The 15,538-nt window shown below is 40.0% G+C and overlaps 1 protein-coding gene across 1 annotated transcript in view; it reads left to right on the forward strand.

Moving 5' to 3' along the window:
* The window catches only part of LOC149397691 (receptor-like protein EIX2), a 45,064-nt gene extending 29,973 nt beyond the window's left edge, over nt 1-15,091 (forward strand). The window contains exon 4 of the mRNA XM_089614314.1: nt 11,974-15,091. Within this exon, the coding sequence (XP_089470440.1) occupies nt 11,974-14,935 (2,962 nt within the window). The 3' untranslated portion in view covers nt 14,936-15,091. The remainder of the gene's footprint in view (nt 1-11,973) is intronic.
* Nucleotides 15,092-15,538: the final 447 nt, after the last annotated feature.

Here is a 15,538-nt window from a genome sequence, read left to right on the forward strand (position 1 = left end):
AAACGAGTCGCATCGGAGCGATCGTTCGTGTCCGATGCGAGCTCGATCTACCAACAAGTGGTATCAGAGCTAGATGTTATGATTAATTAATCGATTCGTTCTTGTAATTAATTTAAATATGGTTTGAATGAAATTATATGTGGATGTGAATTTCATGCAATTCAATATATGATATGTGAATTGTGATTCGTGGTTTGATCGTAGAATATTTGATTCTCGCTTTTCTAGATTTTTTGTAAACCCGAAATTCAAAGGGTATAGGTTTTATGTAATTATTATTATTATTGTTGTAATCCGATGGTGCGACGTTCTTGATCACGACGATCGGCGAGAGACGGACACAAAACGAAGAAGCATGACGGACGAAGAAAGCCTCCACGACTACGCCACAAGAAAACTTGTCGCAAAGTTTTGTGACAAGTCTCGGCGGTCCTCTTCGTGCCGGGCCGCGCTCTCGTGGCGGCAGCGGTCCGGTGCAGCCTCAAGTCTAGTCTTGACCTAGGTCAAGATTAGAGGATTCGTCCGGGCCTCAGCCCGGAAACCCTAGTGGGCCCACGGGCCCACTCAATATAAAATAATAAAAAAAAAATTACCGAAAAAAAAATTAAGTTTTTAAATGTTTTATTTAATTAATTATATGGGCTGAGCCCTAATGATTTTTATTTAAAACATTACAAAATAAATGATTATGATATCGATTTATTTTAAATGGGACATTAGAATGAGCCCTTACTTAATTAATTTTTCGATAAAAAAATAGAAAAATTAAATAATTTGATATTGATTTATTTTTCTAAGGGACATAAGAATGGGCCCAATTGAATCCATGGGCCAATATGATTGGGCTCATCTTGATTTACTTTATAGAATCAAATAGGAAACGATCAATCCGAATCAAACCATTCTAGCATGCTCTTGCTTGTTTATTTAATTACTATGCCATGCTTGTATGCTATAACTTAGATCATGTATCGTATGTTAATGGTTGTCATGGACTTTCATTCATTAAAATTGTCTAATTGGATTAGGATAGTTAATTAATGAATGAGTTGAACGGATCGGAGAGCTTTGTCACCAAGCCGATAAGAGGCTAAGCTGAGAGGTACTTAAGAAGACCTAGTGTCTCACCTTCTCTACTGGGAGCTTTTCCGTGATGGAATACTTTTAGGATAATCAAGACTAGATGTCACGAATTCCTAATCACTAAGCTATATCGAAACATCTGTTTTTAAGGGTAGCTTAGAAACACTCGAGTTTTTAATATGACTTAGTTAACTCGAGTGGAACACCTAGATTAAAGTTAATGCTAGGAAAATTAAAATACTGAAAGTATATTGAGTCGTAGGTCTCCAACATTGACACAACACCGTGAGGATGAAAGATCCCCTCGTGACCGGCGGTTTTCTAAACATGGTGGTCAGTTCCATTCGGAAGGGCTTTTCTGATTCCAATACCAAGGTTGTGTCTCTGACGATAGGTGAGAGGGTTGATCTCTGCGTGTACTAGTTACGCTAGTGCGTATGAGCTAGATTTCTTTCACTGAATGTTGGGTTGACTCATGCATGAACCAACCGGTGGTTGCTCATGTGGCCAAAGATTCCTATAAAATTGGTAGTTAGTGAGCATAGTTATGAAGGTGCATGTACTATGATTGCTCACTAATCTGAGATGGTTCTCATTTTCACTAGGTGCACTCCGTTACATCACCAGAGTGAAACGGAATGTGGCTATTAGTCGAATTACCTTGGAATATAAAAACTGGGTTCTTTTGATTAGTATTTTATCCCGTGCATGTTTGCATTATAGTTTTTATTTCCTAAATTATATTGATAGTTGTTTCTTTTCATATTGTTAATAAATATACTTTTATGTTTTTAGTAATCATGTCGAACCCTATTATGGCCCTGTTGTCGAAAGACGTCCTGACTGGAGATAACTTTCCTAAGTGGAAGTCGAATCTCAACATTGTGCTTGTGAGTTAAAGCATTCGCTTTATCCTCACTGAAGACAGACCTCCTCTTCCTGCTCATGGTTCCTCCAAGAACTTGAGGGATGACTATGACAAGTGGACTACTGCCAATAACAAGGCGGTGGCCTACATGCTCGCAAGCATATCTGATGCGTTGCGAACTAAGATGGAAGGGAAGGAGACCGTTGTAGAGATCCTTGACTCGTTGCAACAAATGTTTGGGATGCAAAGCGAGCAAGCCCGCATTGAGCTCACCCGTAAGTGCACTAGCACTAGCATGACTGCGGGAACTCCGGTGAGGGATCATGTCATGAAGATGACTAACTACTTCACCGAAGCTGAACTCCATGGGGCACAGATGGATGAAGTTACTCAGGTGGGAATAATCCTGAATTCCCTTTCGAGTGCCTTCATACAGTTTACGTCCAACTACATCATGAACAAGTTGACGTATGGACTGTCTCAGCTGTTGAATGAACTACAGACTTTCGAGTCTATAACTCGACATGGGAAGAACAAAGGGTCAGCTCTCTATGCTGACAAGAGTTCTTCGCCTAAAACCAAGAAGAAGTTGACTTCTGGTGCTGACTCATCTAAGGCACGTCCGAATACTTCAAAGGGGAAAGGTCCCGCTAAGAAGGAAAGGAAGAACTTCAAGGCTCCGTTTGGAACCCGGAAAATAGGAGGGAAAGGAAAATGAAAATCCCTCCTATTTTACTTAGGTTGTTTGGATTGATGAAAATATGGTAGAAAAAAAATATGATGAAAAATGCGAGGGAAAGTGTATAACTAAAATGAGGATTTCATTTTCCTTCGAAAATCAAATGGAAAATGAGAATCTCTCCACATTTGTCTATGAGAGGATCACATTTGTCTAGGGTAAAAATGTAAAACTTTTTTAAAATGGGCAAAAAATGTAAAAAAAAAAAATTAGGGGGTCTAATTAAAAAAAATTCAGGGGTAAAAATGAAATTTTTTTAAAAAAAATGGGTCAAAAGTGAAAATTTTTTAGGGTAAAAATGTAAAACTTTTTAAAAATGGGCAAAAAATGTAAATAAAAAAATTTAGGGGGTCTAAATGAAAAAAAATTCAGGGTAAAAATGAATTTTTTTTTTAAAAAATGGTTAAAAGTGTAAATTTTTTAGGTTAAAAATGTAATTTTCTAAAATGGGCAAAAAATTTAAATAAACTAGTCTCTTCGTTACTTTCCCGTCAATTTTCTCTCATATTTTCCATGACTTCCAAACACAATTAGAATTTTGACTTTTTCTATTATTTTCTCTCACATTTTCATTTTCTCTATTATTTTCACTCTCTGTTATTTTCCGGGTTCCAATGGAGCCCAAGAGAAGTGGAAAAGGAAAAGAAAAGAAGCGAGAAAGCATTGGTAAATGTCACCACTGCAACACTGAAGGCCATTGGAAGAGGCATTGTCCTTTGTACTTGGCTGAGCTTGAGAAAAACAAGAAAAATGCTGGTATAGTACCTTAAAATTCATGATTAAAGATATCCTAAAAATGTTTTGAGGATAAATATTCATGAGCATACTTCTTTTCTTGTTGCAGAGCAGATCTGATGGAGCACACATGTGTAGACGAGCTTGCTGAACAATGTCGGATTCAAGCCCGAATTGTAGAGAAGCTCATGCTCCGTTTGAAGATCTAATTTTCCGCTAGTTTTATTACTTTCATTTTTGGATTTATTTTTTGAACATGGGATGTGTCATTTAATAATCCGAGGTTTTCTGGATTGTAGCTTTTATGGCTATTCCAGAAAGGATGAATCTTTCTTTCTTTATGTTTTATTACATTATTTATGAACACATGGTTGTGTCTTTAAATATTTCCTTCTATTGAATGCCTTGATTGCTTTTATGATATTTGAATATGCATGAATGCTTATGTCCTTATGAAAAAGATATAGAATATGAAGGTCACGTTTTTCCGTTCATATGCTATATAGAAGCACAATAAATAAATATAAATATTTTCTAAGTTATTATCTCTGTTAGAATTTAATTAGCTTTTATTGATTCATTAAATTCTTATGTTGAATATGTTTTATTGTTTAAGAACTATTTAGAGCTTTGAAAGCGTCTAAATAAATATTACCATTATTCGACAATGACTTGTGCGAATAATAAGTAATAAAGGAGACACAACTAAAAGTTAGTGTTGATGATGAATTAAATTAGTGGGAGCTTCCTTAATTGGAACCTAGTCACTAATATTCGTATTGATTGAGTGAGAGCATCCTTGAATGGAACCTAGTCACTCTAGATTTATTGATTGAGTGGGAGCATCCTTAATTGGAACCTAGCCAGTCTAAAATTCAATAATCGAGTAGGAGCATCCTTAGCTAGAACCTAGCTACTCTTATTCATTGACATAGTGGGAGCATCCATAAATGGAACCTAGCCACTAAATAACCAATATTATTGAGTGGGAATATCCTTAATTGGATTCTAGTCACTATTGTTCAATAAAAGAGTGGGAGCTTTCTTTAATGAAATCTAGCCACTTGTTGTTCAATAAATAGCAACATCCTTCACAGGATTAAACCCATCATTGAAGATGGCATCCTTAACCGGAATGTATATGCTATTATTCAATAATTAAAGTGAAAGAGTTATCAATGATTACCTTGCCACATAAATCAATGAATTGAAAGGAATGATAATTTTGAATTATCTTGTCATTAAAATCAATAACCTAGTGGGAGCATCCTAGAATAGATCCTTGTCACTCTCATCAACAATAAACTTTCCTTAAATGGAAAGAAATGATCTTGAGATATCACTCTCGATCATACTAACTTGTCTGAAAGTTATTAGCCCATATTTAATAGATCTACCCTTTAAGCTATTAGCTTAAAGGAATATAGAGATCTATAAAAGGATTAATGAAATGGTTTAAGCTTTAATAATCTATAAGGTAAGGGATTGAGCCCTTAAGGAGAGACATTATCATCAATGATACTCTTCTTTCTGATACCACGAACCACTTCTTAAGGAGAGACATTATGAACTGTCCTTTGAGGACGAAGTTCCAATAACATAAAGACATGGATCGAAGTAGTTATACTACTAAACCTTTTGAAATATGAAAGGTAGATCCTAAGTACTTAACAAACTAGTCATGATTGTACATGGATGTTTGTTATAATCGATATTTTGATAATGATCGATAAGTATAGCTCCTAAACAAGTGTCATGAATAAAGTCATTACTATTATAGTTCTAGACCTCATTATGACACAAGTAAATTGACTGAGCTAACTGTTTCTAAAATTAAATTTAGAAACGACATGCTCGTTCCATTATGTCTCAAACATACTTATTGATATAAGGTATGAGCTCAATGTTGAGGCTATCAACATTGTCTTTAAAAGGACTAATAATTAGACCTTAGACAATGTCGTATTTCCGAGAATAACTACATGTGTTGTAAACACTGTAATTTCTGAAAATAGTGAGATACTTAGTTATTTAAATATAGTAAATCCTTAAAGTCCTGTGTATATATTGAATATGAACACGACAAACAAGGATGAACTATAAATAACCAAGTAATGGAAATAGGTCAATAAAGTTCTTATTTAAACACGTTCAATAAATCACACTATAGTAAGTGGTGATGAGATCAAACCATGCAATGGTGCAACCTGTTTTGGCACCAAAGGGATGTACACCTTGATAGGGAGACTTGTTATCTTTAGATATAAAGTCTGGTGTATAATCTAAAGGTATGCGAAGTGTTAATTTGTTCTAAAGTAAATTTATTTACTATGGACAATTTGACTTGACCTTAAATGGTAAGTCAAAGATCAATTGCAAAAAATGCATGAACTAGAATAATGGGACATATGTCAGATCGACATAAATGATAGAGTATAGATAGAATGGGAATCCATATTATGGGAATCTCAATCCTGGGTCAAAGTCTAAACCGTCTATAATGATGGCAAAGAATTAAATTGGCTGAAGGAAACTTATCTTCTCTGGTCAAAGTGGGAGATTGTTGGGAATATTGCCCACTTGAAGATAATGATTACTAAATTCTATAATAAGATTACTTTATTAGCATTATATGATTAGTGGGTTGAGTTCTAAACAATTAGAATCAATAACAACTATCTTCCATAGCCTCCGTATCTAACTGAGTCACGTGTTGGGCACCTGAGTTCGGGCGGTGTGTTAAAACATGGTCGATGACTGATATACGCCTGGAAAGCTATATCTAAAGTCATATATGTGGAACACATAGGTGAAGGCTGATCACTATGTGGGAGCATTCTACACTTGTGGTAAGTGTACGACTTGGACACGTCTTGGTTGTAGATGTGTCGTTTAAGGACCGTTACGACACACTAACCGAGGCCACTATGATGGTCACAGTGAGACTTGATCTAAATCCTGAAGTGATCATGGACACTGGGTTATGTTACTGAGCTTTTTGACTCATTCGCTAAAAGGCTATTCATGCTAATCACAGCTTATGTCTTGGGAGTTTTCTCAGAGCATAATTCGAGTGGGAAATGATTTACAGATACGGAATCCAGCCTTCCTGAAAGAAGGTTAATGTTCACTCACCTAAGGGTTGATTCCAGAACCGATAGATTGCTAGCACTTTCGAAGTAAGTAACGTTCGAAAGAATCTTTCGCTGGGGAAACAACAATGCTTAGGGCTGATATGTATCAAGAGAAGTATAACGGAAAAATTGACTTCTCTTGACACGGGTTGAACCTGGAGGATCTTGATCACGAACTGACTATATCAGTGGACACTAGTCACGATGAGTAAATATAATTCTAGTATAAAGGAGAGTTCAGTCTTGGCTTACAAGGTGGAGTATTTGACCAAGATTAGACGAATCGATGGACAAAAGAGAAAGGACTATTTCGTCTTTTTCATCGGATTTGTTAAGCTTCTATTACTAGGTCCATAGTCCCCGATTCGGCTCTGATAAAGGTGGATAAGAACTTTCATATAATAATGTTTATCATTATTAATCTCACTTGCTGTAATTGTGATTGACAGCATTAATTCTGGAAAACGGGTATTCGCATAATTAAATAAATATTTATGGTAGAATTGTTTATTTATTGTTTGATCAAGCAAATAATCAATTATTAATTATTTGTTTGTTGTTAGACCAAGTAAATAAATAATTAATTGGGTTTTAAGCAATTGGGCCTTGCACAAAATATGAAAATCGGATTTGGGAATTTTTGGCACTAGGGTTTGCGCAAATCCCCCCTTGGCCGTGTGCCTAAAATTCGAAATTTATAATATTGGTATTTACCAATATTTTCTCTTTAGTTGTTTAAATAAAGGAGAGAGAAAAGTATAAGATATTGTCCTATATTTTCTCCTTATTTAAAGGAAAGTATTTAGGAGAATATTTAGGAGAATAATATATTCTCCTTTATTATCTCACTAAATAAATTATTCTCAATTTTTGAGAGAAATTTCGTGCAACCTAGCCCTCCCTTGGCCGTGCACTTTTGCTTCTCTTCCCCTCAGAAATTCGTTTCCATTCTTAGTAAAATAAGAGAGAGATCTCGAAACACCTAGTTTCGTGATCTAGTGAGATAAAGACTATGCCCACTCATCTTTCTTATTCGTCTCGGAGATTACGTTTCGGAAGACTAAGGTGTCATCCTCGAGTCCTTCATCAAGACGACGCAAGGAGTGCGCGATTGGATTGGAGCGTTCTGTAGCTGAACCGAAAATCAATGTAAGTACTCGTTTACTCTTATATCGGTTGCTTGACTTATATGCTCTCGTGAATTAAATTAATTAAACATAACTAGATCTTGTTAATTATAACCATAATTTAATTAGCTTATGATCAGCGTAATTAATTATTTTTCCGCATTAATATGGTTATATGGTGGAATCATCTCAAACGAGTCGCATCAGAGCGATCGTTCGTGTCCGATGCGAGCTCGATCCACCAACACCATAGACGTAGCGAAGTGTGCCAGGAATATGTCCTTCAGGTCTTTGAACGATTGGATGCTTCCCGGCCTTAAGTTCTTGAACCACTCAAATCCGGGTCCGGCGAGGGTAAGACTAAAGGCTTGGCACATGACGCCGAGAGCGATACCCTGCATCGTCATCCAGGTTTCATAATACTGGATGTGGTAAGCGGGATCCGCTTTTCCATCATAGGGGGCGAGGTTCGGGAGTTTAAAATTTCCCGTAAATACCTCGGTCAATACCTGAGCCGTGAAAGGCGAGGAATTCTCCTTAACGATCCCATAGGCGTTTCCGCCTACTCCATATTCTAGGAGATCTCGTACTTCATTTCGAAGATTGTGGATCATAGTGATCACATCGAGACCGGTAGTCGGAGTAACTCCCTGTTCGGGAGGAGTCACGTGCCGCCTCTTATTAGACCCTTGACCCGTACAGCGGTTTCCGTTAGTTGGGGCTGTCGGGGGGATGTTTGGCCGAGAGCTTAGTCGCTCTCTTAGGTCATCGCCAAGCTTGTTGTGTTGGGCAGTAAGATGATCCCTGAGATCGGCGCTTGCCGCACGGAGGTAGGCTTCGTCTAAGATGGCGCGCTCTTCGCATGCCCTGAGTTTCCGCAACATTCTCCCTTTGACCAAGTCGGTCACGGGCCAAACGTCGGGAGCTCCCTTCTTGGGAGGCTGTAGGTGCATTCCCCGTCTTGGGTAAAGGATCCAAAGGACCAGCTTCATTCACAGCGGGGAGTTCCTTGTCATTTGTGAGAGAAGTCTCGATATCCTCCGAATCATCAGCACCCTCATAATCTGGGTCGCAGTCGCGACTTCCCTCATTGAGGTTCTCGGGATCCCCGTTGGGGATCACCGCATCATGCGTAGGTCGCTTTGCCAGTTGGCTGTGATACCTCGCGTTCTTCGCCTTCTGTTGGCGGATATTCTCCTCCAACTCAATGATACGGTCGTCCCTACTATTTGGAGATGGAGATGGCGAGCGGGTCGAGCTCTCTTCATGGAGTGACTCTTCGTCACCATGCGCTTTGGAGCGCAAGAAGTATTTTTTGGTCCCAGTGACGTTATCAGGGTTGTTAACGCCCTCAAAACGTATGGGTGGCTGACTACTCATCTTTTCTCGAATACGAGAAAGTCTAATCTCCAAGAAAAAGAAGAAGATGGATAGAAGGGATTTCGGGCTGAACAGGTCGGGAAGTGCCCTCCTTCTAGCGCCAAAATGTTGTCGCACGAAAATGAACAACGATTAATCACCAAGTGATCGCACCCGGGCCAAAAATGTGAACTCGAAAGTCTCGAGCTAGGTTTTCTTCGATCAACCCACCTCTCAGAGGAGGGAAGGGGTGAGGAGGAGGAGTGACCTTGCCTTTTGTGTCGGCTGCCTACGTACCCGTGTGTGGGATCAGGTCAGAACGTAGTTCAAGGCTTATGTAACGCGGAATGAGGCGTGGAGCCTAGAGGGTGTGTTCGATAGAGGAGACGGATCGCGGAGGAGTCCTCGGCGACGTCTCAGAACTCTGGGATCGAGTGACTCGAGAGAGAATGTGTGTTTTCTCTCTTTTGGGGACGTGGGAGACTCTAAGTTAAGAGTTCCTTGTCGTGGCATAGGTGATTTCCAGTCAGAAATGCAGGACGCGTAGGCGATTTCTTGTCAGAAATGGTGGACGCGTCTAGTGTGCTAGACACATAGGCGATTTTCAGTCAAAAATCGTAGGAGCACTCGTGTGCTCGGGATTAGTCGTTCAATCAAGAGAGGCGGCGCTCGGGAGTCCCACGGAGCACTTCAGAATCTCTGAGAACGAGAAATCGTGGAGAATCCGCTTCAGGCCAAGGATGGCATCCAGAGAAGCAGAGAGAAGTCTCAAGTTTCTTGAGAATGAATGGGATGGCTTTCCCCGCAATGAGAGAGGGTATTTATAGTAGTTGGAGGGCCTTTGAAGGCTTTTATTTCGTCCATATGGGATTGGAGAGCGCGCTCCCCTTGAGGTGGAGCGCGCCCCGCCAAGAAGTAGAGTGCGGCGCGTGCGCGCGGCGTGCCTCCTGACCGGCGCGGTGTGCCGTGTGCGATGCGCGCGCGGGCCTCGTTTCCAAGACCGCGTGCGCGCGCGGCGTGCTTGACCTGCGCGGTGCGCCATGCGCCATGTGCGCGCGGTGTGCTTGGTGGCGCGGCGCGCCTCCTGACCGGCGCGGCACGCCAAGCGCCATGCACGCGCGCAACGTGCATGGCGCGGCGCGCCCATGGTTGGCGTGGTGCACGGCGTGCTGCGTCCGAGCGCCCCGTCTTGTCGGACTCTTGTGGGCCTTAGTGGTCTTCGTTTATCCGGCCCATTGGGCGTTTGGGACATGAGATTTCGTGAGTTGCGTGGAACGTAAAATTCATACTCGAGGCATCAAGGTCAACACGAGGATTTTTTAATCGACTCGTGGACACAATGACTCGACTCGAGAAGCAAGACTCGGCTCGTGAAGAATGACTCGACTTGAGGAGCGAGGCTCGACTCGAGGAGAAGGACTTGACTCGAGGAACGAGGCTCGACTCAAGGAGAACGACACGACTTGAGGAGTGAGGCTCGACTCGAGGAGAATGACTCGACTCAAGGAACGAGGCTTGACTCGAGGAAAACGACTTGACTCGAGGAGCGAGGCTCGATTCGAGGAGAAGGACTCGTCGCGAGGAGCGAGGCTCGACTCGAGGAGAACGACTCGACTTGAGGGGCGAGGCTCGACTCGAGGAGAACGACTCAACTCGAGGAGCGAGGCTCGACTCGAGGAGAGTGACTCGACTCGAGGAGCGAGGCTCGACTCGAGGGGAGTGACTCGACTCGAGGAGCTGAATGTTTCGACATGAGGGCTTGCTAACGACTCGTGATAGAAGGCTTGCCACTCTTCAAGACCTCCGGCCTGACCATCGGCCCTTTGAGCGGCGTGTCTTCTCGGCATTCCGGGTTTTCCGAAAACGACCGACAACAAATGTTACGTGTCCTCGAATGCTAATCCAAAAAATGGGTTAACACCCTAACCTTAGTCCATTCTCACTCAAAAAAGTTTAGCAAATAAAGCAGCTAGTCTGAACCAAGCCTCGGCTACTTCATCAAGATTTGACCATCAGATGTATATCGTTGTCACTTCAGGTACTTATCCAACCGTAATACTGTATTATATTATAGAGGAAAGCACAATATTAGATTTTGGATTGTGAGCAGTTTGAACTTTAAACTGAAACTTAAATTACATTTTAAATCAAGCCACTTCATTTTGATTCGTGTAGAGCAATAATAGTATATTATCTTAATGAAATAGTAGGAAATTTATTATCTTAACAAGATTATATATAATCAAGATAAATAAAACTAAATTATGTGCTAACTAATAATACAATTAAAAAAAAAAAAAGATCTATCAATTCCAACGACCCATTTGAATTGTATTCTACGAAGAAATCGCCCGATTAGATTTTGGATTGTGCCATCTCTAGTCCTTTGGTTGACCAGAACTCGTTAGAAAGACTGAACATTGACTCATGAAGTAATACCATCGTAGTTGACACGCTCACTAAAGAAAAATTGTGCCCTATATTAAGACTACTGTGACATTGCATCTTCCCAACGCCATCGTAATTGGAATTCCATGGTTTCTAATTCATGCATTAAATTCTACGCTTACTTAGCTCAATGTGACAATATCAACTGACGTCGGTTCTGTCCAATAGATATTGCATCACATTTAATCCATAACTAATATTTTGTGCATAGCTTTTAGTGTTACATACTTACATTCATCATAATGTATTGGAATATCTGTCATATACGTAAAATATTATGAAGGTTCCTATATGTTATCGTCAACAACATCAATATCATTAAGAAAAGTAAACATGGATATATAAAAAAAATAAAATAAAAAATAATAATAAAAGTAAACATGGAAAAAAAGAGCTACAAACATTTTGTTTTGACTTAATCGTTAGGAAAGGGGAGAGCTTTATCGTCTATATATTTCTACGCATATTAAAATCTTGTAGTTACAACCAAATAGCCATCTCAATCCGTTCTTCCTTAAAAATGCTTCCCATGGCCACAAAACCCACCAAACGAATGATACTGTTTATTTTTCTAGCAAAAGTAATCACCATAACCATTTGCCTTGTATCGACCGGATATTCCACACCGCTTTGCATCGAGAAAGAGAAGCAAGCTCTCCTGAGTTTCAAGCAAGGCCTGAGAGACCCTTTGAAGAAGCTGGAATCGTGGGACGCCACGAGAGATGAAGACTGTTGCAGATGGGAGGGGATTCTCTGCGACAACATGACCGGACATGTCGCCGAGCTCAGCCTCAACAACGGATCATTTACAGGCAAGATCAGCCCTTCCTTGCTAAATCTCACGAACCTCACTCGCTTGGACCTTGGTTCCAATGATTTCGGTGGAATTAACATTCCCACATTCATTGGTTCCCTTGTGAGGTTAACGTCTCTTAATCTTACACGGGGCGGGTTCGGTGGACTCATTCCCCACCACATCGGGAATCTTTCGAGTCTTATCCGCCTTGAGCTCGGCGATGAGTATGATCATAATGCTCAAGATCTTAGCCATGTCCTTTCTAATCACTTAAAAGCTAAGAGCCTTGACTGGCTCTCTGGTCTTTCCTCACTAGAGTACATAAACATGAATTATGTCAACCTGAGTGGGACATCTGATCATTGGCTGTTAGCTTTGAACAGAATTCCTTCTTTGGTAGAACTACACATGTCCAACTGCGAGCTTCGTAGTATCAATTTCCCACCTCATGTCAATCTTACATCTCTTCAAGTCATTGACTTGAGTGAGAATTCTCTTCAAAGTCGACTTCCTTGGGCCATAGGAAACCTGACCTCTCTCGTTAGTTTAAATCTTGGCTTAAACAACTTATCTAGAGGGAATATACCCGAATCCATCAAAACTTTGTGCAAGTTAGAGAAAATTGATTTTTCGTTCAATAACTTAAGCGGGGAAGTGTCAAAGCCTTTGGAAAGATTGTCTGGGGGATGTCTATCCAAAAGCCTTATGTACCTCTCTCTTTCGGGAAACGACATGTCCGGGTTTCTTCCTGTGTCAATTGGAAAACTAGTAGCCTTGAAATATCTAGATATTTCTCAAAACAAATTGAGTGGACCTCTTCCTGAAAGCCTTGGCTCTTTGTCCAATTTAGAGACCCTTCATCTATATCAGAACCAGTTGAGTGGACCTCTTCCGAAAAGTCTCGGTTCTTGGTTCAGATTAAAAGAGATGATTTTTTCAAATAACCAACTCAATGGTTCTCTACCGATTGGTTTTGGTTCTCTCTCAAATTTGGAGTCATTTGACATGTCATCGAACCAATTAGAAGGTGAGGTCTCTGAAATTCATTTTTCCAATCTTACGCGATTGAAATTACTCAAGGCATCTGATAATAAAATCACTCTAAAAGTAAGCCCAGATTGGATTCCTCCCTTTTCTCTCCATGTATTAGAATTGGGATCTTGGAGGCTGGGTCCTCAATTTCCCATGTGGCTCAAGACCCAAACAAATATTTCATATTTGGGCTTATCTAATACTGGAGTATCAGACACCGTCCCTGGTTGGTTTTGGAATTTATCTACTCGCCATCCAAACATTGACCTCTCCAAAAACCAAATGTACGGGCAAATTCCTAACGTGCACGGTGTTCGTGGCATGTGCCTATATGGCAACAAATTCAATGGTTCCTTACCTCGTATCTCATCTTTTATTGAAGTGCTAGATCTTTCCGGAAATTCCTTCTCTGGAGATATGACCCACTTATTATGCCATCCTATGACTGAGACCGGCAAGCTGAGAGTCCTTAATCTTAAAGGTAATCTTTTGTCGGGAAAAATTCCAGACTGTTGGAATTATTGGTCAAAGATGCCTCTACACGTGATAGACTTGAGTAACAACAATCTATCTGGAGAAATTCCAAGTTCAATCGCTCTTTTTCATGATTTGAAGTCACTGCATCTTCGAAATAATAGTTTCTCTGGGGAAATACCCAAGTTTCTTCAAAACTTCCCAAGTTTGACGGGCCTTGATCTTGGTTTAAACAATTTTGTTGGAAACATTCCACACTGGCTTGGACGTCTTCAGAGTCTACACCTTCTCGGGCTTCGTTCAAACCAATTGACTGGTACTATTCCAGTTGAGCTTTGTGCACTAGCCTCCCTTCAAATCCTTGACATTGCTGACAACAAGTTATCTGGAGCAATTCCAAAGTGTTTTAAACGATTGATGGCCATGACGACCCAAGCCAAGAGTGCAGCATTCAATTTTGGAAACATATACGCTGACTTTAACGGTGCAAAGATAACAGACACTGGTAATCTGGTAACAAAGGGACAAGAACTCGAGTATGGAATCATCATTTCCTTGGTTGCAGGGCTAGATCTCTCAAGTAACAAATTATCCGGAGATATCCCCGAAGAAATCATGGATCTTGAAGGCTTAAAATCTCTCAACCTCTCAAGAAACAGCTTTAGAGGGTGCATTCCAGTTGGGATTGGAAAGTTGGTGCGTCTGGAATCTCTTGATCTCTCGAGGAACCAATTGTCAGGCCCGATTCCGCCGAGTTTGTCAAGCTTGACGTTCTTGGCTTACTTAGACTTGTCCCACAACAAGTTGTCTGGGAGAATTCCCACAGGCACTCAAGTACAAGGCTTTAACGCTTCAAATTTCGTTGGGAATCGACTATGCGGGCCTCCATTGACAAAGGATTGTGGAGAAGGTGATCGCAATACAACGGGTAGAAGCGCAGTTATTGATGACAGAGCAAGTAAGGACGAAGAGGATTACTGGTTTCGATTGGGCATAGCAGTTGGTTTCGGAGTGGGCTTTTTGGGAATCATACTTCCTTTGTTCTGCAGCAGAATTTGGAGAATGGCTTACTTTTGGTTTTTCCAGGAGTACTTGTGGTACAAGATTGTGGATAGCCTGAACTACATCTTCAAATGTTAGTTCATTAGTCTATTAGTCAATACATGTAATAATAAAATATGGAACAATACTTCTTTTTTCTTTTTATTTCTCTTTTAACTTTTTTAGTAGGCAACCTTGCTGCATGTTTATTGTTGCTGGTGTGTTTCTATATTTTACTTTTTTGGGCTTCCCAGTTGAGGTTAGAGGTTATTGAAATTAGGCATGGATGTTCTCCTTGTGTAATTAATAATTGTAAACCAACATTTTTATATAATAAAAAAAGAAGTAGTTTTGTTGGGAGTGGTGACCATAACGATAGTGGATTTTATCTCTCAAGGGTTTTTGGCTATTGAAAATAGGGTCCATTAAGAAAAGGAATTTTTGTATGAACTGACCATTTCAAATTTAGTGTTGAGAAAAATAGTCAAAGTTTCATAAGTTAGTGAATTTTAGCTACTTATAATATAAAAACTACTAATATACCATTAATTATTTTCAAATTAATTAATCTAAGTTTCCAAAATTTTAATCCACTGTACTTTTTCCATTTATCTACTATTCAATAAATCAGAAGAAGAAAAAAAAGAAGAAGATGCCTAAAACTTTAATCTCGCTTTCAAAAAATTCAATCTACTCTTCGAT

This window comes from Urtica dioica, chromosome 5, assembly GCF_054948205.1.
Source record: "Urtica dioica subsp. dioica isolate 48M chromosome 5, U.dioica_male_clone48M_v1_H2, whole genome shotgun sequence".
Taxonomy (NCBI): domain Eukaryota; kingdom Viridiplantae; phylum Streptophyta; class Magnoliopsida; order Rosales; family Urticaceae; genus Urtica; species Urtica dioica.